This window comes from Pristiophorus japonicus, chromosome 12, assembly GCF_044704955.1.
Source record: "Pristiophorus japonicus isolate sPriJap1 chromosome 12, sPriJap1.hap1, whole genome shotgun sequence".
Classification (NCBI taxonomy): domain Eukaryota; kingdom Metazoa; phylum Chordata; class Chondrichthyes; family Pristiophoridae; genus Pristiophorus; species Pristiophorus japonicus.
Genome location: NC_091988.1, coordinates 90,413,152 through 90,437,163, shown reverse-complemented (window position 1 = coordinate 90,437,163; position 24,012 = coordinate 90,413,152). Strand labels below are relative to the sequence as shown.

The 24,012-nt window shown below is 46.9% G+C and overlaps 2 protein-coding genes across 3 annotated transcripts in view; one reads left to right on the top strand and one right to left on the bottom strand.

The window, feature by feature from the left end:
* zmynd10 (zinc finger, MYND-type containing 10) overlaps nt 1–24,012 on the bottom strand; it is a 296,351-nt gene that overhangs the window by 216,153 nt on the left and 56,186 nt on the right. The gene's annotated exons all lie outside the window — the stretch shown is intronic.
* sema3h (sema domain, immunoglobulin domain (Ig), short basic domain, secreted, (semaphorin) 3H) overlaps nt 1–24,012 on the top strand; it is a 190,378-nt gene that overhangs the window by 138,850 nt on the left and 27,516 nt on the right. For both annotated transcript variants that reach the window (XM_070895738.1, XM_070895737.1), the window contains exons 8-12: nt 4,278–4,392; nt 10,081–10,150; nt 19,172–19,316; nt 20,247–20,466; nt 22,509–22,597. In XM_070895738.1, coding sequence (XP_070751839.1) covers nt 4,278–4,392; nt 10,081–10,150; nt 19,172–19,316; nt 20,247–20,466; nt 22,509–22,597 — 639 coding nt within the window. The remainder of the gene's footprint in view (nt 1–4,277; nt 4,393–10,080; nt 10,151–19,171; nt 19,317–20,246; nt 20,467–22,508; nt 22,598–24,012) is intronic.

Genomic DNA, 24,012 nt, shown 5'->3' with positions numbered 1-24,012 from the left:
AACTGGTTGGCAGACAGGAAGCAGAGAGTTGGGATAAACAGGTCCTTTTTAGAATGGCAGGCAGTTACTAGTGGAGTGCCGCAGGGCTCAGTGCTAGGACCCCAGCTATTTACAATATGTATCAATGATTTGGATGAAGGAATTGAGTGTAGTATCTCCAAGTTTGCAGATGACATTAAACTGGGTGGCGGTATGAGCTTTGAGGGGGACGCTAAGAGGCTGCAGGGTGACTTGGACAGGTTAGGTCAGTGGGCAAATGCATGGCAGATGCAGTATAATGTGGATAAATGTGAGGTTATCCACTTTGGGGGCAAAAACGCGAAGACAGAATATTATCTGAATGGTGGCAGATTAGGAAAAGGGGAGGTGCAATGAGACCTGAGTGTCATGGTTCATCAGTCCTTGAAAGTTGGCATACAGGTACAGCAGGCAATGAAGAAGGCAAACGGTGTTGGCCTTCATAGCTAGGGGATTTGAGTATAGGAGCAAGGAGGTCTTCCTGCAGTTGTACAGGGTCTTGGTGAGGCCTCACCTGGAATATTGTGTTCAGTTTTGGTCTCCTAATCTGAGGAAGGACTTTCTTGCTATTAAGGGAGTGCAGCGAAGGTTCACCAGACTGATTCCCGGGATGGCAGGACTGACATATGAGGAGAGACTGGATCAACTGGGCCGTTATACATTGGAGTTTAGAAGGATGAGAGGGGATCTCATAGAAACATATAAGATTCTGACGGGACGGGACAGGTTAGATGCGGGTAGAATGTTTCCGATGTTGGGGAAGTCCAGAACCAGGGGACACAGTCTTAGAATAAGGGGTAGGCTATTTAGGACTGAGTTGAGGAGAAACTGCTTCACTCAGAGAGTTGTTAACCTGTGGAATTCCCTGCCGCAGAGATTTATTGATGCCAGTTCATTGGATATATTCAAGAGGGAGTTAGATATGGCTCTTACGGCTAAAGGGATCAAGGGGTATGGAGAGAAAGCAGGAAAGGGGTATTGAGGGAATGATCCGCCATGATCTTATTGAACGGTGGTGCAGGCTCAAAGGGCTGAATGGCCTACTGCTGTACGTATTTTCTATGTTTCTATGTTTCTATAAATGAGGAAGACCATCTATACCGATTCTAGTTCATCCACTCAGAACAATCCAACATATTTCCCATTGCAACAATCTATTGTGTCTAAAATGATTTTGCCTCCAATACTCTATCTAGAAGTCTCTTCCATATTTTGATCACTCTTTATTTAAAGAACTTCATTAATAGCAGTCTTAAATCTTAAATTGACCTTTGAACCCGTGTTACCTTGTTCATTTTTTTTTATTCGTTCATGGGATGTGGGCATCACTGGCAAGGCCAGCATTTATTGCCCATCCCCAATTACCCTTATGGGATTTACTATTAACCATAGCCTTAACAACCTTATATAACTCTAAGATCACAGCTCGGACGCCTCCTTTCCATGCTGAAAATCCCACGTTCTTCCTCAGAACTCAGACCCCCGACATTCAGGATCAGCCTCATTCCTCTTCTCTGCATTGCCTCCAGAACTTGAATGTCTCACTATTTATTTTGGCAACCAGAACTGGACCCGGTATTCAAGGTGTGGGCTGACCAGAGCTCTGTATAGTTTGGTCACAAACTCCTCTGCCTTCTATTCTGCTGTTTTGCCCATGTAGTTCAACATTCCATTGGCTTTCTTGATTGTTGCTCTGTGTTGGTTGGGCATGTTACGAGTTGTGTCCACTAAGACTTATAGGCTTGCTATCCTTACCCATTTCACCATTCATGGCCTACATATATTGCCCATTTCCCCTTCCTCTGTGCACTGCTTTACAATTGTTCTGCCCACTTACATATCACGTCTAACTCATTCTGCAGTTTCTGAACTGCTTCCTTTGATTTCACTGACCCTCCGAGTTTGGCATCTACACCTCATACCCCTGTTGTAGGGAGGGGAAAAAAAATAGACTTGGTCCCCAGCACCCACTATCTAATCACTAAATAGTGATTCCAACTGGAAAGTGCTTCCAATCAGCCCAAGGTTTAATAGGCAATGCTGGATAATGTGTGAGGCCCAAACTTTCAGCAGAACATTCAAAAGGGGAGAGTTAACATGTTTTTAAAAATCTCAAGCCCTTCCCAGATGCATCAGAAGCAGGTTATTAAATATCTTCCTGTAAAATAAATCACCTTCAGCAATAAAAAGACTGTAATTGCCAGAAACCGGAAATAAAAACAAATATTGTAAATACACAGCCGAGAAAGGGCAGGTCTCTGGCTGAAAACGCTTTAGGTCTATGTTTTTTGTTGAATCATTGTGCTTGTCAATGTAAGTGTTAGGGAAAGGGATACCCTCACTTTCTTTTACCCAGTGTAGCTTCAAGTACACCTGGGACATGCATGGCACAACTTAGATACAGACTAGAGCTCCCTCTACTCCGATCTGATAACACAACTTAACCTCGACCTGAGAATGAACACATTTTTCTGCATCGTTGCAGCATTTCCCAATTTTCACAACAGCCCACCTGACTGAGATTGTCAATTCAGTGCTGACTGGTGTTGTATTCCGGACAGCTTTATGGGTTGGGCTGTACCCACTCGAAACTGGTGTATTCTTAGAATCCTTGAATCATGCTACACAGAAGGAGGCCATTCAACCCATCATCTCTATGCCGGCTCTTTGGTACAGCTATCCAATTAGTCCCACTCCTCTGCTCTTTCCCCATAGTCCTGTATTTTTCCCCTTCAGGTATTTATTCAACTCCATTTTGAAAGTTACTATTGAATCTGCTTCCACCACCCTTTCAGGCAGTGCATTCCAGATCAACTTGCGGTGTAAGAAAATGTTTCCTCGTATCACCTCTGCTTTTTTTGCCCATCACCTTAAATGTGTGTCCTCTGGTAACCTACCTTTTTGCCTCTGGAAACAGTTTCTCCTTTTTTACTCTATCTAAACCGTTCATGGTTTTGAACACCTCAATTAAATCTCCCCTTAACCTTCTCTGCTCTATGAAATTTTGTCCCAGAGTAATGCCTCAAAGTTTCCCCACTACTGACGTTAAACTGACTGGCCAGTAGTTGCCAGATTTATCTCCCTCCCCTTTTTTGAAAAGGGGTATAACATTTTGTTATCCCCCAGTCCTCTGGCAATACAAGGAGGATTGGAAAATTGTGGCCAAAGCTATTTCAATTTCCACCCTTACTTCCCTCAGTAACCGAGGATGCATCCCATCATGACTTCTATACATTGAGCACTGCCAACCTTTTAAGTACTTACTCGTTATCTATTTTTATCCTATCCAATTTCTCTACTACCTCCTCTTTACTACTACATTAGCAACATCCTCTTTAGTAAAAATACATATAAAGTACTCATTTAATACTTCAGCCATGCCCTTTGCTTCTACAAGAACATCTCCTTTTTGGTCCCTAATCTGCCCTTTTTTTATTATTCATTCATGGGATGTGGGCGTCGCTGACAAGGCCAGCATTTATTGCCCATTCCTAATTGCCCTTGAGAAGGTGGTGTTGAGCCGCCTTCTTGAACTGCTGCAGTCCATGCTCTACCCCAATGTGCACCCAAATCATCTCCTCCTTGAAGGCCTCCCATTGCTTATTTTTATCTGCCAATCTGTGATCCCAATCCACTTGGGCCAGATCCCTTTTCAACTCCCTGAAATTAGCCCTGCTCCATTTGAGTATTTTCACATTTGAACCTGCTGTACTGCTAAGCATTTAGAATTCTTTCCAAGATGCCCTGTTAGATCACAAAATTGTGCTCTTGCTTGCATTCTGAGGGCAGGCCAGACGACCAGTCTGAGGGCGGGAGAGACGGTCAGTCTGGGAGCAGGAGAGACAGTCAGTCTGGCAGCCAGATGACCAGTCTGAGGACAGGAGGGACGGTCAGTCTGGGGGCCAGACGGTCAGTCTGGGGGCAGGAGAGACGGTCAGTCTGGGGGCAGGAGAGACGGTCAGTCTGGGGTCTGGAGAGATGATCAGTCTGGGGGCCAGAGAGACGGTCAGTCTAGGGGCCAGAGAGATGGTCAGTCTGGGGGCCGGAGAGACGGTCAGTCTGGGGGCAGGAGAGACGGTCAGTCTGGGGGCAGGCGAGAGGGTCAGTCTGGGGGCAGGCGAGATGGTCAGTCTGGGGTCAGGCCAGATGGTCAGTCTGGGGGCAGGCCAGATGGTCAGTCTGGGGGCAGGCTGGACGGTCAGTCTGGGGGCATTATGTGGACGCGGTGCCCAGCTCACGGAGCTGTTTGTTTCCCGCAGAATGACATTGGCGGTCAACGCAGCCTGGTCAACAAATGGAGCACCTTCCTGAAGGCCCGACTTGTCTGCTCCATTCCAGGTTCTGAGGGGATTCAGACCCATTTCGATGAACTGCGTGAGTATTGCACAATTTTACCTATCAGTGGGCTGCTGCAAGGAAGGTCAAAGTGCATGGAATATTTAAAGTGAGATATTGGTGCACGTATTGACCCGACAATTAGCCCTTGTTATATTTAGCACCGATGCCTCACTCATTAAGTAGGTTATAGTCACCCAGTTGACATTATGATGTGAGGATATTAGGGTGTAAAGGTGTGCTGACACCTGGTGTACGCTGGGATTGCCAACCGTGAAACTGCTCACTCCCAGTCTATGATTTTGCGTCCATTTGCAGTTTGCAATTTTCCGATATGCGCCCCCAGCGTGTACCAGGAGCCAGCAGAGTGAAACTTTTACCCTAAATTGCAACGCCCCTCCTTTACAATGTCATGGGAGTTGAAATGTATGATGTTGACGGCAGGAGGTGCTCTACGCAAAATGTCACGTCCCAGACTGCCACAGCAAGCCATTCTAGGCTGTAAAACAGGCTAACAAAGAACCAGCGCGATACACCAGTAAATGTTTCTTTGCACAAAGGGTATTAGAAATCTGTAATTCTTTCCCCCAAAAGGCTGCTGATGCTGGGGGTCAATTGAAATTTTCAAGACTGAGATCGATAGATTTGTTGGATAAGGGTATCGAAGGATATGGAGCAAAGGTGGGTAAATGGGGTTGAGGTGCAGGACTGCCATGATCTAATTGAATGGTGGAACAGGCTTGAGGGGCTGAATGGCCTCCTATTCTTATGTTCCTATAACAACAACCATAACATGTTGCATTTATATAGCAATGGAATAAACCATCCCCAGGTGCTTCACAAGTGTGTAATCAGACAAAAATATTGGCACCAAAACCAGAAAAAGTGACATTCGAACAGATAACCAAAAGCTTATCCAAGGAGGTAGGTGATAAGGTATGTCTTATAGGAGGAGAGAGAGGTGGAGAGATTTAAGGACGGACTTTCAGAGGTTAGAGCCGAGGCAACCAAAGGCACGGCCGACAATGGTTGGGGGAAGGAAGTCCGGGATGCCCAAGAGGCCAGAATTGAAGGAATGCGGAGTTCTAAAAGGAAAAAGGGTGTTAAAAAAACAAGCCTGAAGGCTTTGTGTCTTAATGCAAGGAGTATCCACAATAAGGTGGATGAATTAACTGTGCGAATAGATGTTAACAAATATGATGTGATTGGGATTACAGAGACGTGGCTCCAGAATGATCAGGTCTGGGAACTCGACATCCAGGGGTATTCAACATTCAGGAAGGATAGAATAAAAGGAAAAGGAGGTGGGGTAGCATTGCTGGTTAAGGAGGAGATTAATGCAATAGTTAGGAAGGACATTAGCTTGGATGATGTGGAATCTATATGGGTAGAGCTGCAGAACACCAAAGGGCAAAAAACGTTAGTGGGAGTTGTGTACAGACCTCCAAACAGTAGTAGTGATGTTGGGGAGGGCATCAAACAGGAAATTAGGGGTGCATGCAATAAAGGTGCAGCAGTTATAATGGGTGACTTTAATATGCACATAGATTGGGCTAACCAAACTGGAAGCAATACAGTGGAGAAGGATTTCCTGGAGTGCATAAGAGATGGTTTTCTAGACCAATATGTCAAGGAACCAACTAGGGGGGAGGCCATCTTAGACTGGGTGTTGTGTAATGAGAGAGGATTAATCAGCAATCTCGTTGTGCGAGGCCCCTTGGGGAAGAGTGACCATAATATGGTGGAATTCTGCATTAGGATGGAGAATGAAACAGTTAATTCAGAGACCATGGTCCAGAACTTAAAGAAGGGTAACTTTGAAGGTATGAGGCATGAATTGGCTAGGATAGATTGGCGAATGATACTTAAGGGGTTGACTGTGGATGGGCAATGACAGACATTTAGAGACCGCATGGATGAACTACAACAATTGTACATTCCTGTCTGGCGTAAAAATAAAAAAGGAAAGGTGGCTCAACCGTGGCTATCAAGGGAAATCAGGGATAGTATTAAAGCCAAGGAAGTGGCATACAAATTGGCCAGAAATAGCAGCGAACCCGGGGACTGGGAGAAATTTAGAACTCAGCAGAGGAGGACAAAGAGTTTGATTTGGGCAGGGAAAATGGAGTACGAGAAGAAGCTTTCAGGGAACATTAAGACGGATTGCAAAAGTTTCTATAGATATGCAAAGAGAAAAAGGTTAGTAAAGACAAACGTAGATCCCCTGCAGTCAGAATCAGGGGAAGTTATAACGGGGAACAAAGAAATGGCGGACCAATTGAACAAGTACTTTGGTTCGGTATTCACTAAGGAGGACACAAACAACCTTCCGGATATAAAAGGGGTCAGAGGGTCTAATAAGAAGGAGGAACTGAGGGAAATCCTTATTAGTCGGGAAATTGTGTTGGGGAAATTGATGGGATTGAAGGCCGATAAATCCCCAGGGCCTGATGGACTGCATCCCAGAGTACTTAAGGAGGTGGCCTTGGAAATAGCGGATGCATTGACAATCATTTTCCAACATTCCATTGACTCTGGATCAGTTCCTATCGAGTGGAGGGTAGCCAATGTAACCCCACTTTTTAAAAAAGGAGGGAGAGAGAAAACAGGGAATTATAGACCGGTCAGCCTGACATCGGTAGTGGGTAAAATGATGGAATCAATTATTAAGGATGTCATAGCAGCGCATTTGGAAAGAGGTGACATGATAGGTCCAAGTCAGCATGGATTTGTGAAAGGGAAATCATGCTTGACAAATCTTCTGGAATTTTTTGAGGATGTTTCCAGTAGAGTGGACAAGGGAGAACCAGTTGATGTGATATATTTGGACTTTCAGAAGGCTTTTGACAAGGTCCCACACAAGAGATTAATGTGCAAAGTTAAAGCACATGGGATTGGGGGTAGTGTGCTGACATGGTTTGAGAACTGGTTGTCAGACAGGAAGCAAAGAGTAGGAGTAAATGGGTACTTTTCAGAATGGCAGGCAGTGACTAGTGGGGTACCGCAAGGTTCTGTGCTGGGGCCCCAGCTGTTTACACTGTACATTAATGATTTAGATGAGGGGATTAAATGTAGTATCTCCAAATTTGCGGATGACACTAAGTTGGGTGGCAGTGTGAGCTGTGAGGAGGATGCTATGAGGCTGCAGAGTGACTTGGATAGGTTAGGTGAGTGGGCAAATGCATGGCAGATGAAGTATAATGTGGATAAATGTGAGGTTATCCACTTTGGTGGTAAAAACAGAGAGACAGACTATTATCTGAATGGTGACAGATTAGGAAAAGGGGAGGTGCAACGAGACCTGGGTGTCATGGTACATCAGTCATTGAAGGTTGGCATGCAGGTACAGCAGGCGGTTAAGAAAGCAAATGGCATGTTGGCCTTCATTGCAAGAGGATTTGAGTACAGGGGCAGGGAGGTGTTGCTACAGTTGTACAGGATCTTGGTGAGGCCACACCTGGAGTATTGTGTACAGTTTTGGTCTCCTAACTTGAGGAAGGACATTCTTGCTATTGAGGGAGTGCAGCGAAGGTTCACCAGATTGATTCCCGGGATGGCGGGACTGACCTATCAAGAAAGACTGGATCAACTGGGCTTGTATTCACTGGAGTTCAGAAGAATGAGAGGGGACCTCATAGAAACGTTTAAAATTCTGATGGGTTCAAACAGGTTAGATGCAGGAAGAATGTTCCCAATGTTGGGGAAGTCCAGAACCAGGGGTCACAGTCTGAGGATAAGGGGTAAGCCATTTAGGACTGAGATGAGGAGAAACTTCTTCACCCAGAGAGTGGTGAACCTGTGGAATTCTCTACCACAGAAAGTTGTTGAGGTCAATTCACTAAATATATTCAAAAAGGAGTTAGATGAAGTCCTTAATACTAGGAGGATCAAGGGGTACGGCAAGAAAGCAGGAATGGGGTACTGAAGTTGCCTGTTCAGCCATGAACTCATTGAATGGCGGTGCAGGCTAGAAGGGCCGAATGGCCTACTCCTGCACCTATTTTCTATGTTTCTATGTTTCTCAGAGAGTTGCAGGGCTGGGGGAGGTTTCAGAGATGGGAAGATATACAGATATGTCCTTTAACAGCATTTAGGACTAAAGGGCATTTAAGCTGTGTATATCTTCCTGTCACAGGCTGCGGTGAAGGTTGTTATCCAAACAGGGCTATCCAGCAATTCATCTTTCACAGCACCAGTCAGTTTTATGCCTCTCGAGCCCTTCACACTGTTGTCAAGCTGGCCAATTAACTGGCTTTGTTAATGTAAACCCATTGCTGCCTGTGGCTGATATTGTATTCAGTGATCCAGGTGAAGTGAAAGATTGTTTCCGAATACCTCACACCTCCTTTCAGATGGAAGCATGCGGGCAAGAGTGATAGGAAGACGGAACCCTCAGGATAGTCAGCGTGCTTCATCCTTTGTTTTCAAATGTCTACATTCTTGACGGTGCACATTCCTCCCCAATTCTACTGCTGCTGGAAAAGGGTAGAGAGATACTACAGCAATAGGATGCGCTGAAAGCACTGAACTTAATGTTTTACCAAACTCTCTCCCTGACAGTTACCACAGTTGCTCGATCTCTGCTGCTGCAGAACATATAGATTGCAAATGGGCAGGGAACCAGAGAGAGGTGTGAACAAGTGAGACTGTCAGTGGGGACATGGCAGCATTAGGTGGGAGGGCTGGATTGGAAAGTCTTTTGGTGGACGGGAAAGGCTTGTACCTTGAAAGGACTCATGTTTGTTCTTCTACCCTCATTGCTGATCTAGGTGAAAAGACCTTCGAGTTTGGAAGTTGGATGTTATTTCAAGCTTAAGGGTGTGAATTTCCTTGGCGATCTCCTGCCGTAACGTAGGCAAAAACCTTGGCGAAATGGCGGGAGATTGACAGAAATTCCTGGTATGATTGTCCGTTTGGCTTCTAACCCCTTGGTTAGAACATCTTGGGTTCAAGCCCCACGATGGACTTGAGCACATAATCTAGGCTGACTCTGCAGTGCAGTGCTGATGTGTGTTGCACTGTCAGAGGTGCCGTCTTTCAGATGAGATGCTAAGCTGAAGCCTAGCTTCCCTAGCTTCGATGGGTGTAAAAGGTCCCATGGCACTAATTTGAAGAAGAGCTTATAAGAACATAAGAAAAAGGAGCAGGAGTAGGCCATTTGGCCCCTCAAGCCTGCTCCGCCATTCAATAAGATCACGGCTGATCTGATCATGGACTCAACTCTACTTCTCTGCCTGCTCCCCATAACCCTTGACTCCCTTATCACTCAAAAATCTGTCTCTCTCCATCTTAAATATATTCAAAGACCCAGCCTCCACAGCTCTCTGGGGAAGAGAATTCCAAAGATTCACGAACCTCTGAGAGAAGAAATTCCTCCTTTTTAAATGGGCGACCCCTTATTCAGAAATGATGCCCTCTAGTTCTAGATTCCCCCATGAGCTTGGGCAGTTATCCCCGGTGTCTTAGATAACATTCCTCCCTCAATCATCACCATCTGACCATTCATTCATTTGCTGTTTGAGGGACCTCGTTGTGAGATAATTAGCTGTTGTGTTGCCTATATTACAGCAGTGTCTGTATTTCAGAGGTAATCTGTCGCTTTTAAAATGCTTTGGGACACCTGAAGGAAATAGTAAGACACTGTCGTGTCTTTTTGTAAGTCCCAGTAAGGTCAGGGTTCCCGATTATTTTCCACTGGCACCGACACTACGTCTGTTTTCTCTGCAGAGGACGTCTTTGTGCTCAACGGGAAGGACAAAAAGAACCCACTGATCTACGGAGTTTTTACAACATCCAGGTAAGGGCCTTGTCCAAAGAGAAGCTTGGGCCGGTGATTTCACCAATACTCTGTCAAGAATGAAACCAAATCAATGTTATAGTGAAAGCTGGGTTCTAATGAATAGGGAGCCAAATTCCCAGTCTCACTGACTACCCAAAGCTCAGTGCAGGAGTGATGGAGTCAGCTTCATTCACTCGGAGCTGCTTGAAACATCTGCTCAGCAAATCATTCAGGCTGAAGTGTCTCTTGGACTGAAGCAACCGACTGACAAAACAAAGTCACTCCTTTCAAGAACTCTGCGTCCCTCTAACTCTAGCCTCCTTTGCATTCCCCACTTCCTTCACCACACCTCTTCCAAAGAATTCCCTCCCTAAACCTCTCCGCCTCTCTCTCCTCCTTTGTGTAAGCTGCGGCTCAGTGGGTAGCACTCTGAGTCAGAGGTTTATGCGTTCAAATCCCACTTCAGGGACTTGAGCACAGAACTCTAGGCTGACACTCCAGTGCAGCGCTGAGGGAACGCTGCATTGTCGGAGATTTCATCTTTCGGATGAGACGTTAAACCGAGGCTCCGTCTGCCCCCTCAAGTGGACGTAAAAGATCCCATGGCACTATTTCGAAGAAGAGCAGGGGAGTTATCTCCGGTGAGCTGACTGATATTTATCCCTCAATCAACATAACAAAAAAATAGATTGTCATTATCACATTGCTGTGTGTGGGAGCTTGCTGTGTGCAAATTGGCTGCCGTGTTTCCCACATTACAACAGTGACTACACTCCAAAAGTACTTCTTTGGCTGTAAAGCACTTTGAGACATCCGGTGGTCGTGAAAGGCGCTATATAAATGCAAGTCTTTCTTTCTTTAAGATGATTCTGAAAACCTACTACTTTGACCAAGCCCCTGCCCTAATATCTCCTTCTTTGGCTCTGTGTCAATTTACTTCTGACTACACTCCTGTGAAATACCTTCGACCATTTCCGACGCTAAAGGTGCTGTATAAGTGCAAGGTGTTGTTGTATGTCAATGAGAACAGGATGGGGCTCGGCTGTAACAAACACCAAAGCCAAATCACCATGTGGACGCTCACTGTCCTGGCAAGTATTGATTGCCTGTTGCCACCCCTGGCGTGTACCACAGCAAGTGCCGGCATCTTCAAACTGGAAACTTAAAGGTTATAGGTAGCCAAACAGTTCGAGAATCCCACCCAGAATTTCATGTTGGTTAAGATAAATAAAGCTGCACAAAAAACCCGCAGTCTGTTATCTGAGAGTTCATTGCCGACCCCTGACTGGCAGCAGGCAGTTAGGAAACTACAAAGTGTCTCTTCAAAAGGTTGTGATGTGTTGATAAGGGGCTTGTTTATTTGTGAAGCTCTGAGGGAAGAAGGAGCAGGGCCCTTGATCCTGACTCGTGCTGTGGGTGTGGTTAGTGAGTTAATTTGTGAAACTGTATATTTTCAGCGCACACTCCTCAGTGAATATTCAACTGGCAGTGGAAGTGTACATTTAAAATCCATTCTTCCCATTTTTGCCAAGATTATTAAGTTGTGTTTTAAAACAGTCCTTCATGTGTCAGCTGTGGCTCAGTGGGTGTACTCCTGTCTCTGAGTCAGAAGGTTGTGGGTTCAAGTCCCAGTCCAGACACATGAGCACAAAAATCTAGGCTGACACTTCAGTGCAGTACTGAGGGAATGCTGCACTGTCAGAGGTGCCGTCTTTCGGATGAGATGTTAAAACAAGGCCCCGTCTGCTCTCTCAGGTGGACGTAAAAGATCCCGTGGTACTATTTCGAAGAAGAGCAGTTAGCCCAGTGTCTTGGCCAATATTTATCCCTCAATCAACATCATTAAAAAAAGCAAATGATCACATTGCTGTTTGTGGGAGCTTGCTGTGCGCAAATTGGCTGCCATGTTTCCTACATTACCACAGTGATTACACTTTCAAAAGTACTTCATTGGCTGTAAAGTGCTTTGGGACATCTGGTGGTCGTGAAAGGCGCTATGTAAATGAAAGTCTTTTTTCATTTTAATCATGAGTCTACCTTTCAAAATCTGCCAACACCATAGAACTTGACTTTTTAAATGTTGCAGTACAGTGGTTTGGAGTTATTTATGTCACAGTTTTGTTTTTCCCTCCTGAAATGATGGCCTTTTCTGATAAAATACTTGGAATTGTTTGAAGACTGCAGTTGCTGAACCATGATTTCCAAATGCGTTCTCCCGACTGAGTAGGTGCTGTCTGGTGGGTGGTCCTTGGTTGCAGTGCCAGAACACAGGGTGCTAGGACATGGCCTCTTTGATTGAACACAGTGATGTGCCACTCTTGTGCACGTTGTCACAGACAGGGCAGTAAGTGGAAGCCAGGCGCTCAACTTGAAGGAAGAGAATGGGCAGTGAACGAACTCGTGGTCAATTCAACTGAAGCCTGGAAACAAATTGCATGCTCCTGGGACTGATGGTCCCAGGACTGGGGTGGGTGGGTATGCATTAGTGCAGTGTCTATTGACACCACTGTGTCAACCAATTAGTTGGAGGTGGGGTGGAACTTACAGTAGGACTCGCAGCAGTCTAATTCACAACAAAGTCTATTTACTCAGTGAACAGAGTCTATTTAAACAGCACACTGCAGCAAACAATATACAGAATCTATTTAAACAGTCTCTTTATGAACTACAGCAAACAGAACTCAGACCCAAAACTACAGCAGTCTCCTACTACACAGTGAGTGGAGGATAGTTCCATACAGCAGTGCGGTCTCCACTTGTGAATGCTGGGGGAATTACTCAATCGTCTCCATTCTGTCACTATATGCAGGCGTATTAGTGAGAGGGGAGAAAATAAGCACTGTAGTGATAGAATGCTCCCTATATTCTCCTTATATGTACAGTGCAATTTGTACCTTGCTGCATCCTCATCGTATTGAAATCAAGCTTCATTGTGCAATCTCCTGTTCCAACTCTTTCTTTCCCAGATCCTCAAAAGTGTGCAAATCTCCCTCAGTCTCTGCCTCCCTCAGTCTCTGCCTCCCTCAGTCTCTGCCTCCCTCAGTCTCTGCCTCCCTCAGATTCTGCCTCCCTCAGTCTTTGGGGCCAATTTTCCACATGGCCGATTTTTGCCGCAGTTGTAGACGTACATCCGATTTGTTTCAACAGCGCCCGACAGCGGCAAAAAAAAAGTTGCAAGTTTCACCGGAATAAACTTTGAATTTGGAGCGGTGCAGATTGTCCTTAAGCTTAAGGACTGTGCCAAAACCTGTGGTTGCCAGGGTAACAAGAGACACACTGAAGGGCTGAGGCTGGGAAGTGAAACATCCGCTGCTCCTATCCTGGCCTGAATGGCACCCCACCCCCAACCCCGGTGCCACTGCTATCCTGGGCCAAAGGCCCCCCTCCCCCGCGCCTGGTGCCATGTCTTCAGCTCCGCTAAAACAATGGCGTCTTCTCTGCGCCGATTTTCTTCACTTCAGGGAAGGTTTTCAGAATGGTCACTGCGCCGTTTTAGGAAAAATCCTACTTGGCCAAACTCACTTAAATGGCCAGAAATGGCACAGCCAGCATCCCCAGTGACGTCAAAAAATCAGGAACTAAAAAAAATCAGACAGGAGTAGTTCAGGATGGTGCAGAAACTTTGGCGAAACTTGCAGATTTTAGTCTGCTCCAAAAAAAAAGCGTAGGCCAAAAAAATGGCACAGAATGGTGGCGAAAATTCAGCCCATAGCCTCTGTCCTCCAGTCTGCAGTCTTTACCTGAGCCACTGTTTCCTGATTTACCTTGTCTGCCTTTTAGCCTTTCTGACCTTAGTGCTGTCTGTTCATTAGGCCTTCACCCTTCGCCTAGCCTTGTAGTGAAAGATGATCAAAACCTGTGTACAGGTATAATGTCTTTTTCTTTGTGTATCTGCCCTCTTCTGAGGGTAATGATTCATGCTGGGGACTTCCACTGAAGATACTGTTATAATATCCAGCTGTCAATCACTGCCATTATATAGACCTATAAAAAGGACGGTACAGGTCTGGCTAATAACCAACAATAAACAGCTCAACAACAACTTGCATTTATAGTATCTTTAACATAGAAAAGCATCTCCAGATGCTTCACAGGAGGGTAATCAGACAAAAATTGGCACAAAAAAGACAGCAGCCACTGTGGGGGCACCTCCCCTTCAAGCGCGGCCGGGACACCACAAACATTCCAGCTTCTCGCACTGAGAATCTGTCGGTGGCATCGCCCATGCAGACCTCGCTGTCACGGGGCAATTTCCCCCCACGTGGGCGCAAAGGGGCTGGCGTGGGGCGCAAAGGGGTCAGTGCGGGGCGCAAGGGGGCCGTGCAGGACGCAAAGGGATCGGCACACAGGGCGATGATGTCATCGCCGGTGCCCGGCTCAAACCCTTTTCCGCCCACCGATCCCTGGGGCAATTTTAGGTGGGGGGGTGGGGGCTCTCTGCGTGCAGCACCCGGGCAAAAACCCTTTAGCACGCCCTTAGTGCCAGCCGCTGGCGCTAACTTGCCCCGTGCAAAGGGGCAATTTCGGCCCCTGGGAAAGGTGGCCAACAGCTTGGTCAAGGAGGTAGGTTTGACGGAAGGCCATAATGGTAGAACGTCTTAGAGAGGAAATTGCAAGGCTTATGGCCTGGACAGCTGAAAGTAGGGCTGCCAGTGGTGCAGTGAAGGAAGTGGAGGACCCACACGAGGCCAGAATTGGAGGAAAGCAGAGTTCTCAGAGGGTTGTAGGATTGAAGAAGGTTACAGAGATAGGGAGGGGCGAGACCTTGACGATATTGTAACACGGGGGCGAGAAGTTTAAATTGGAGGCATTGGGGGACCAGCGAGCCAAAGTAGGTCAGCGAGTACAGGGGTGATGAGGGAGTTGGAAATTGGTGCGGGTTCCCTCACAATGGTGCCGATCTGAATCTGAAAGAGTTCAAAACCACTGGAATTTACAGTTGGCTGCGTGGGAGGCAACACTGGGAGTGAGCGCGGGTCACTGGGCTGTCTCTCCAGCGACAGGTCTGCTGATATTTTGTCTGCTGATTTTTGATATGTTATTGCTCTGTGCAGCAGCAAGGCTTGACTTCAGCTATCAGCAGCTCTGCCTGATAGAGCAGATAAGGTTTCTAAACAAGCTGTAATTATCATTCCAGAAGCAGCATGTCGCTGGCAATGTACACAGAAAGCCCATGGCTCCATGTCCCGGGCTGGCACCAGGTGTGTGGCATTCGTAGGCTGGTCAGGGTTGGCATCGAGTTTAATTGCTACCTGTGTTCTCACATGCTGGGCTACAGTTCCAAAAGTGCTGCCCTCTCATGCAAACACGCACTTTTCATTTTGAGAACATCAGCAGTTATTTTAGTTCACTTTTGGGATGCGGGCAAGGTTGGCATTTATTGCCTGTCCAGAGTTGCCCCCTGAGAAGGTGGGCGCTGGGCCTTGTCCTTGGCCCGCTGTAGGCCATGTGGTGAAGGCGCTCCCATTGTGCATGATGGCAAGCTATTTGACTGTGCGTGGCATCGCAGCCAAGATCGATCCCATCCACACCCAAGTGTCCACATAAATGCACTTTCCAGTAGCAAGAACCCTGGCTGATTATTTTTTTCCTTTTCCGACTTTGGCCAACTTTACTGCCCTTTCCTCTGTCCTCTTACCCTGCCTGGTAACATACAGGTTTAGAAAGCTCGGCTGAAGATTCTTAGTTTCACATTAACTCTTTGGTTGCAGCATAACTAAGACCACCGATTTCCACCTCTGTAACATCGCCAGTCTCCGCCCCTGCCTCAGCTCATCTGCTGCTGAAGCCCTCGTCCATGCCTTTGTTACCTCTAGACTTGACGATTCCAACGCACTCCTGGCTGGCCTCCCACATTCTACCCTACGTAAACTAGAGGTGATCCAAAACTCGGCTGCCCGTGTCCTAACTCACACCAAGTCCTGCTCACCCATCATCCCTGTGCTCTCTGACCTATATTGGCTCCCGGTTAAGCAATGCCTCGATTTCAAAATTCTCATCCTTATTTTCAAATCCCTCCATGGCCTCGCCCCTCCCTATCTCTGTAATCTCATCCAGCCCTACAAGCCCCCGAGATGTCTGCGCTCCTCTAATTCTACCCTCTTGAGCATCCCTGATGATAATCGCTCAACCATTGATGGCCGTGCTTTCTGTTGCCTAGGCCCCAAGCTCTGGATCTCCCAGCCTAAACCTCTCATCCTCTCTACCTCTCTTTCCTCCTTCAAGTCACTCCTTAAGACAAGCTTTTGGTCACCTGCGCTAATTTCTACTTATGCGGCTCGGTGTTAAATTTTTGTCCTGTGAAACGCCTTTGGACGTTTCACTACATTTAAGGCGTTATACAAATACAAGTTGTTGTTGTTGCTAGGTACTGTCTAGGGAAATTACAGTTGCCATGAGCTGGCTCGTGTGCGCACTAGGTCCGTGCAGCAGAGCTGGTCTCCAGTCGTCTTGGTTAATCCTTGCCACTGGACCAAGACCTGGCTCTGTCGAGCCCGTGTGGTGGCTGGTGTTCAATGGCTGCCACACGTTAGAAAAACTCCACGCACAGGCATCTTCCACCCTTCAACATGTAGTTCGGGACCTGGAATGTCAGGTCCTTCATTGAAACACCTGTGGACTCATCCCTTTTTGGTGTGGAAGCAAGTCATCCTTGATACGAGGGACTGCCTAAGAAACCCATTCATGGAGAGAGAGAATTGGTTCAAGTTTTTAACTCAAGCTGCTGAGCTGCTAAAACAAGTAGTAATACAGTAATAAAAGTTTACTGATGCTTGTCACCCCGGGATCACCCTACCTCAGGGCATCAGCTTGCAGAATGATAGCAGGAGAATGGAGCCAAGGAAGAAGAATCCCAAACCCCAGTGGCAGACTTACCTCTCCAGATCCCAGCAGTCAAACTGTGCCCACTGGCTGGAGAGTTGATAACCAGTGCATGCAGGTTGGCCAAAGAACCGAAGGGGAGATGAGGGGAGTTTTATTTTAAAACGCAGCGAGTTGTCATGGTCTGGAACGCACTGCCTGAAAGGATGGAGAAAGCAGATTCAATAATAACGTTCAAAAAGGAATTGGTTAAAGGAAACGTTTGCAGGGCAATGGAGAATAGGCAGGGGAGTGGGATTAGTTGGATAGCTCTTTCCAAGAGCCAGCGTAGGCACAGCAAGCCGAATAGCCTCCTTCTGTGCTGTAAGATTCTATGATGATCCAGACCGGCTAGTCAGCTGCTCACCTCTCTGCAACCCAATTCAGGGAGGCACCAAAACCCTGGATAAAAGGTTCCGTGTTCAGATATCCAGCCTCCAAGTAGCACTTCCAGCAGTTGTCGACCCAAGCCTCAGCTTCCTGTCAAGCTGCTTCCCAAGTGGTGGCAGGACATCCACAGGGCTGCTTACAATGAGCGAAACACCACGGCCGCGACTTTTCTCACTGCTCTGCCGCTGTAACTTCACTGGAAGCGTGGTAGAAACCCCATCTCTGCGCATAAACGTGGATCCCAGCACTCTTCTGGCGATGTTACGGTGGCAGAACGGGGCAGGTGCAAGGAAATTCCGGGCCCTCGACGTTCTGGACGCCCAGGTTTGTGTACCAGATCATAGAATCATAGATAGTTACAGCACGGAAGGAGGCCATTTTGGCCCATCGTGTCCGCGCCGGCCGACAAGAGGCTATCCAGCCTAATCCCACTTTTCAGCTCTAGGTCCGTAGCCCTGCAGGTCACGGTACTCCAAGTGCCCATCCAAGTACTTTTCATATGTGATGAGGGTTTCTGCCTCTACAACCCTTTCAGGCAGTGAGTTCCAGACCCCCACAACCCTCTGCGTGAAGAAATTTCCCCTCAATACTCTCTAAACCTTCTACCAATTACTTTAAATTTATGCCCCCTGGTTGTTGACCCCTCTACTAAGGGAAATAGGCCCTTTCTATCCACTATATCTAGGCCCCTCATAATTTTATACACCTCAATGAGGTCTCCCCTTAGCCTCCTCTGTTCTAAGGAAAACAAACCCAGCCTATCCAATCTGTCCTCGTAGCTAAGATTCAACTCCTGGCAATATTTTGGTAAATCTCCTCTGTGCCCCCCTCTCCAGTGCAATCACGTTCTTCCTATAATGCAGTGACCAGAACTGCATGGAGTACTCCAGCTGTGGCCTAACCAGTATTTTATACAGTTCAAGCATAACCCCCCTGCTCTTGTGTTCTATGCCTCAGCTAATAAAGACAAGCATTCCATATGCCATCTTAACCACCTTATTTACCTGGCCCGCTACTTTCAGGGATCTGCATTCCAAGGTCCCTTTATTCCTCTACACTTCTCAGTATTCTACCATTTAATGTGTATTCCATTTCCTTGTTAGCCCTCCCCAAATGCATTACCTCACACTTCTCTGGATTAAATTCCATTTGCTACTGCTCTGCCCACCTGACCAGTTGATTGATATCCTCCTGCAGGCCACAGATCTGCTCCTTGCCAACTGCTTAATCCAGGTCTTCATGTAAGGGGCTTTAGCAACGTGATGTGCGCACCATGAGATTGACTGTCCCACCAGGGTGGCGAACGATTGGTTGATGAATGCCAGACTCCTCCCTCCCAGCAACCCATTTTTTGCCACAAATCCACCTTGCGGCTTGGTTCCGGCTCTCGCGTGTGGGCTGGAGGAAGCCACTGTGTTGCGTTGCATACTGAGGCGTTCTGAATCACGTTTGGACACTTGGCTTATACCCTGGGCCTTCCCTATTATTGAAGAAAGAGCAAAGTGAACTTGTTCCCTTTACAGAACAGTCCTTCAAAACTGTGCTGCGTTATCTTGTAGAACAAAGATTTTAACATTTGAAATTAATTTCAGTCCCAAAGCAACTGGTTCAGCCAACTGAAGAATATAGTTAGGAGATTGTTTTGAGCTCGTGTCTCAATAGCACCTCACTCCTTATTTGGGGCATGATTGCTTATTCACTGGCAGTTCAGTTAGTCAACTCAGGAGTAGGTTTATTTAAATATTGCGAGAGGAAATGCAATGACACTTTATTTTTTTTCTTTTGTAGCAATATTCTCAATGGGTCAGCTGTCTGTGTATACAAGATGGCCGACATTATAATGGCCTTCAAAGGAGAATTTGCACACAAAGAGGGTCCTGACTACAAGTGGGCGACCTATCCGGGACGGGTGCCTTTCCCTCGTCCTGGCACGGTGAGTGATGTTAACAATCTGTGAACCAGTGCTGACCAGTGAGCACGGCGCTCTGGGCTGTATCATCGGAAGGAGTGTGTCTCATTGACTTAAAACTGAATCTCTTTTTGCTCTCTTAATCTGATGCATCAGTCTGGGATAATTGCTACATCGTATCAATATAGCAGGTGAAGAATGTGAAATAAGAAAGCATGGGAGAGGAGAAGGGCCAACAATCCAAACCTACAGGCCTCACTCAATCTGCTCTATCATAGATTGTAGAAAGATAGAGAGAAATCGGGATCACCCAGCATTAGTTTTAAGTTTACACGTCATTCGCATTACGCAGCATCATCATTACATGGCATTGGCACTGCGCGCCATTAACATTACACGCCATTAGCAATATGCGGCATTATCATTCCATGCCATTCACATTCCATGCCATTCACATTACACGCCATTAGAAGTGATGACACTTCAACAATAATTTATTCCCGAAGCCGTGAACACCGCTATATTTTGATTGCAACAAAACACACTGGCAATCTATTTGAAATAGAAAAATAGATGGATGTTTTGGGTGGGACGCTTCATCAGAACTGGATAATTATTAACTTGAAAACCCTGATCCGGGGATAATCCTGATTGAAATATAAATCCTTTGACAAACCAGTTGTGAGCTCATCAGGGTTAACCATGTCGGTTTAAGGGAAAAAAATTGACCAGGATATCTGGAGAATTTCTTTTGAATGAGCATTAATTACACTTAATAAGTCAAGGAGCATGGTCTTCCGTGTATTACATGATCAAAACAAGCAACCCTCTGACCCTTCTATGTTGTTTCACTGTGCAGCAAACTCTGAATCATTGGTGAGTGTTTAGCAAAGCCTCAAATTGCAGAGCCTTACCTGTCACGGTCTTAGGTTTGCACATCTCACTTATTTACAGTGTCCCAGCAGCACCTATGGGAGCTACAGGTCCACCCGCGAATACCCGGATGAGGCGATGTTCTTTATCCGTACCCACCCACTCATGCACAACTCGGTCTACCCCGTCAATCAGCGGCCGGTGTTGGTGCGAGTCGGCGTGGACTACAAGTTTACTCGGCTTGCTGTGGACCGTGTTGAGGCGGTGGACGGACAATATGACGTGATGTTTATCTCAACAGGTGGGTGGTTTCAACCCTCATTTTTTTTTAAAGCCACCAACCAGCTCTCTAAAAAGATTATGTGTTAATAACGACTTTATAATGGGGCATTACATTTAAATTAAGTTAGCCTCTCACTAATTAAGCAATTGTATCAAAATGGCTATTTTGGGTTTGCCTCATCTCCCCAGCAGCAAAATAATTAAAATCAAAACCCTCCAAAATATTTTGCAAATCTTTTACACCATGTGCAAGTTAAAAACCTACCACGAGTGCAGAATATAAGCGTCTAATGTACCGTTGCATGTTGTAGAATAAGGTAATTGGATAATCTTCCTCTGGTAAAGGCATCAGCTTTAGTTACTGGTTTTGCCAGTGTATTATAGCAGCAACAAAACTGGTGGGAGTTCACCTTAGAAATGTTGTAGATTGTTGTTCACTTGGAGTCATCATCATCGTCATAGGCAGTTCCTCGAAACGAGGATGACTTGCTTCCACGCCAAAAAAGGACGAGTTCACAGGTGTTTCAATGAAGGACCCAAACTACATCCTCAAGGGTGGAAGATGCCTGTGCGTGGATTTTTTTAACGTGTGGTGGCCATTATACACCAGCCACCACACGGACTTGACAGAGCTAGGTCTTGATCCAGTGGCAAGGATTACCCAAGACGACTGGAGACCAGCTCTGCTGCACGGACCTAGTGCGCGCACATATCACAGTGTGCCAGTGCTTGGAGTACCAGACTAGTGACCGCCCCATTTCTACCGGTCATACAAACATACGGCGGGAAAGGTGAAGAAAGACCATCAGGTACTGCCCTTCCTATCCATTAGACAGAGGAGTTTCCTATACCAGTCTCTTCCACTAGTGGTAGTCCTGTGACTGACAAAAATAAAGAGAAAAAAAGCTATGGCCAATTCCAGCAAGAACTCTGGGAAATCCCTTCCTGATTCATAAGGCAAACAAGAAAAGTCCATGAGCCCTGTCCATTCTCCTTCTCCTTCTCATCCTTGCCCTGCTCCTCATCTTCATCCTCCTCCACCCTCTCCTCCTAGTCTTCCTGCTCCACATCCTCCTTCTTTCCCCTCCTTGTCTTCCTCCTTCTCTTTGTCTTTCTCCTTTCTTCCTCCTCGTCCTTGCCTTCCTTGTTAGCCTGACTCACAATGCCCCTACCAGAAGAACTAGCTAGATCCCGATGTGGGGGTCACCACTTCACCCTGCTGGATGGTCAGCCCAGTATTCAGAGGCCGGAGCTCTGGTCTGCTGATCGCCAGGATGACCTGTCCATTCCTGGAGTCCCAAATTTTTCCATCCTTAGGATTCAACTCCATTAGTTTCAGTTCATGCTTTGCGACAAGATGACAGTTATCAACCAGCTTCAGTATTTCCGTCAGCACTGGGATGCCCCATTGAATTGAGGACCACCTGCCCCCAGCTACCGGTTCTGTGGGTACCTTACAGCCAGCAGATGGGGAGACGTTCACACCAACAGTCTGAGTGGAAGTTAAAGGCCAATGGGTTAAAGCATTTTACCACCAAATACTTGTGCATTTTTTGTACTCATCATGAAATGTTCTCTATAGCCCCTGATGAATTGTGACTGACCTCTGGGTACTGCACTGTAGCGCTGCAGCTCATAATGGCCACCACTTGATGTTGCTAGAGTATCCAGAAGCTAGCTGGCACTCTTGGTTGGGCTGTAACAGTCATTTTACACCAGAACGTTGTGCCAGTCTCGTGTTATTGGACCAGTGGGGCCTCAAAGTAGTATTTAAAAAATCAACTCTGTAAATCTAATTTTTCTAGTCTTAGTTGCAGTACGCAATAACATACTTCAGCTTTTCATCCTGGCACATAGCAAGAACTGCTTAATCAGTCCGAGGAGGGATTTTGTGCTTGTTTTGGGTATTGATGAAAGCAGAGAAAGTAAAGGGCCTGGCTGATGCTGTAGGTTGGAATGTCTGATCCTCCCTCACTGATTACACAGAGACATTGAAGACTGGTGCATGCAGGCTGCAGTTTGTAAAGCAAGAGCTGATAGTCCTATTGTATTTCTCTACAGACACTGGGGTGGTCCTCAAATCTATCTATGCTCCTAAAGCAAACCAGGATGTAGAAGAGATCGTTCTCGAAGAGTTGGAGGTATTCCAGGTAAGTGGAAATAATTACAGAGCTGACCGAACAGAACTAACTCCATATAAAGATGTACCTTATTTAAAGTACCAAATTACTTTCTATTCACTTCACTAACACAGAACATTGAAGGATGAATTTGACAGGTGACGTCAGACATGCAAGCACAACGATAGCCTTTGTGATGCAACGGGTGAAATTGGTCCATAGCAGTGGCGCGGAATGGTCTCATTGCAAATTGGCAGTCCGCTTTACTCCATGCCCAATTTTCATTTAAAGAGTGAAAGGAGACTCAGACAAGGTGAGGAAGAGTGAGGGGAGACCCAGCCATGGTGAGGAGGGGTGAGGGGAGACCCAGCCATGGTGAGGAGGGGTGAGGGGAGACCCAGCCATGGTGAGGAGGAGTGAGGGGAGACCCAGACATGGTGAGGAGGAGTGAGGGAACCCAGCCATGGTGAGGAGGGGTGAAGGAACGCAGACATGGTGAGGAGGAGTGAGGGGAGACCCAGCCATGGTGAGGAGGAGTGAGGGGAGACCCAGACATGGTGAGGAGGGGTGAGGGGAGACCCAGCCATGGTGAGGAGGGGTGAGGGGAGACCCAGCCATGGTGAGGAGGAGTGAGGGGAGACCCAGACATGGTGAGGAGGAGTGAGGGAACCCAGCCATGGTGAGGAGGGGTGAAGGAACCCAGACATGGTGAGGAGGAGTGAGGGGAGACCCAGACATGGTGAGGAGGGGTGAGGGGAGACCCAGCCATGGTAAGGAGGGGTGAGGGGAGACCCAGCCATGGTGAGGAGGGGTGAAGGAACCCAGACATGGTGAGGAGGGGTGAGGGGAGACCCAGCCATGGTGAGGAGGGGTGAGGGGAGACCCAGCCATGGTGAGGAGGGGTGAGGGGAGACCCAGACATGGTGAGGATGAGTGAGGGGAGACCCAGACATGGTGAGGAGGGGTGAGGGGAGACCCAGCCATGGTGAGGATGAGTGAGGGGAGACCCAATCATGGTGAGGAGGGGTGAGGGGACCCAGTCATGAAGGGGGATATATGAACAATAAGAACATAAGAAATAGGAGCAGAAGTAGGCCGTACGACCCCTCGTGCCCGCTCCACCATTCAGTAGATCATGGTTGATCTTCTACATCAACTCAACTTTCCCACCATATCCTTTGATTCCCGTAGTGTCCAAAAATCTATCGACAATATACTCAATGACTGAGCATCCACAGCGCTCTCAGGTAGAAAATTCCAAAGATTCACCACCCTCTGAGTGAAGAAATTTCTCCTCCTCTCCATTTTAAATGGCTGACCTCTTATCCTGAGACACTGTCCCCTAGTTTTAGACTCTCCATCCAGGGGAATTAGCCTCTCAGCATCTTGGGAGAGAGAAACAGAGCTAACGTTTTAGGTCGAAGACCTTATTCAAAAAGTTCTGA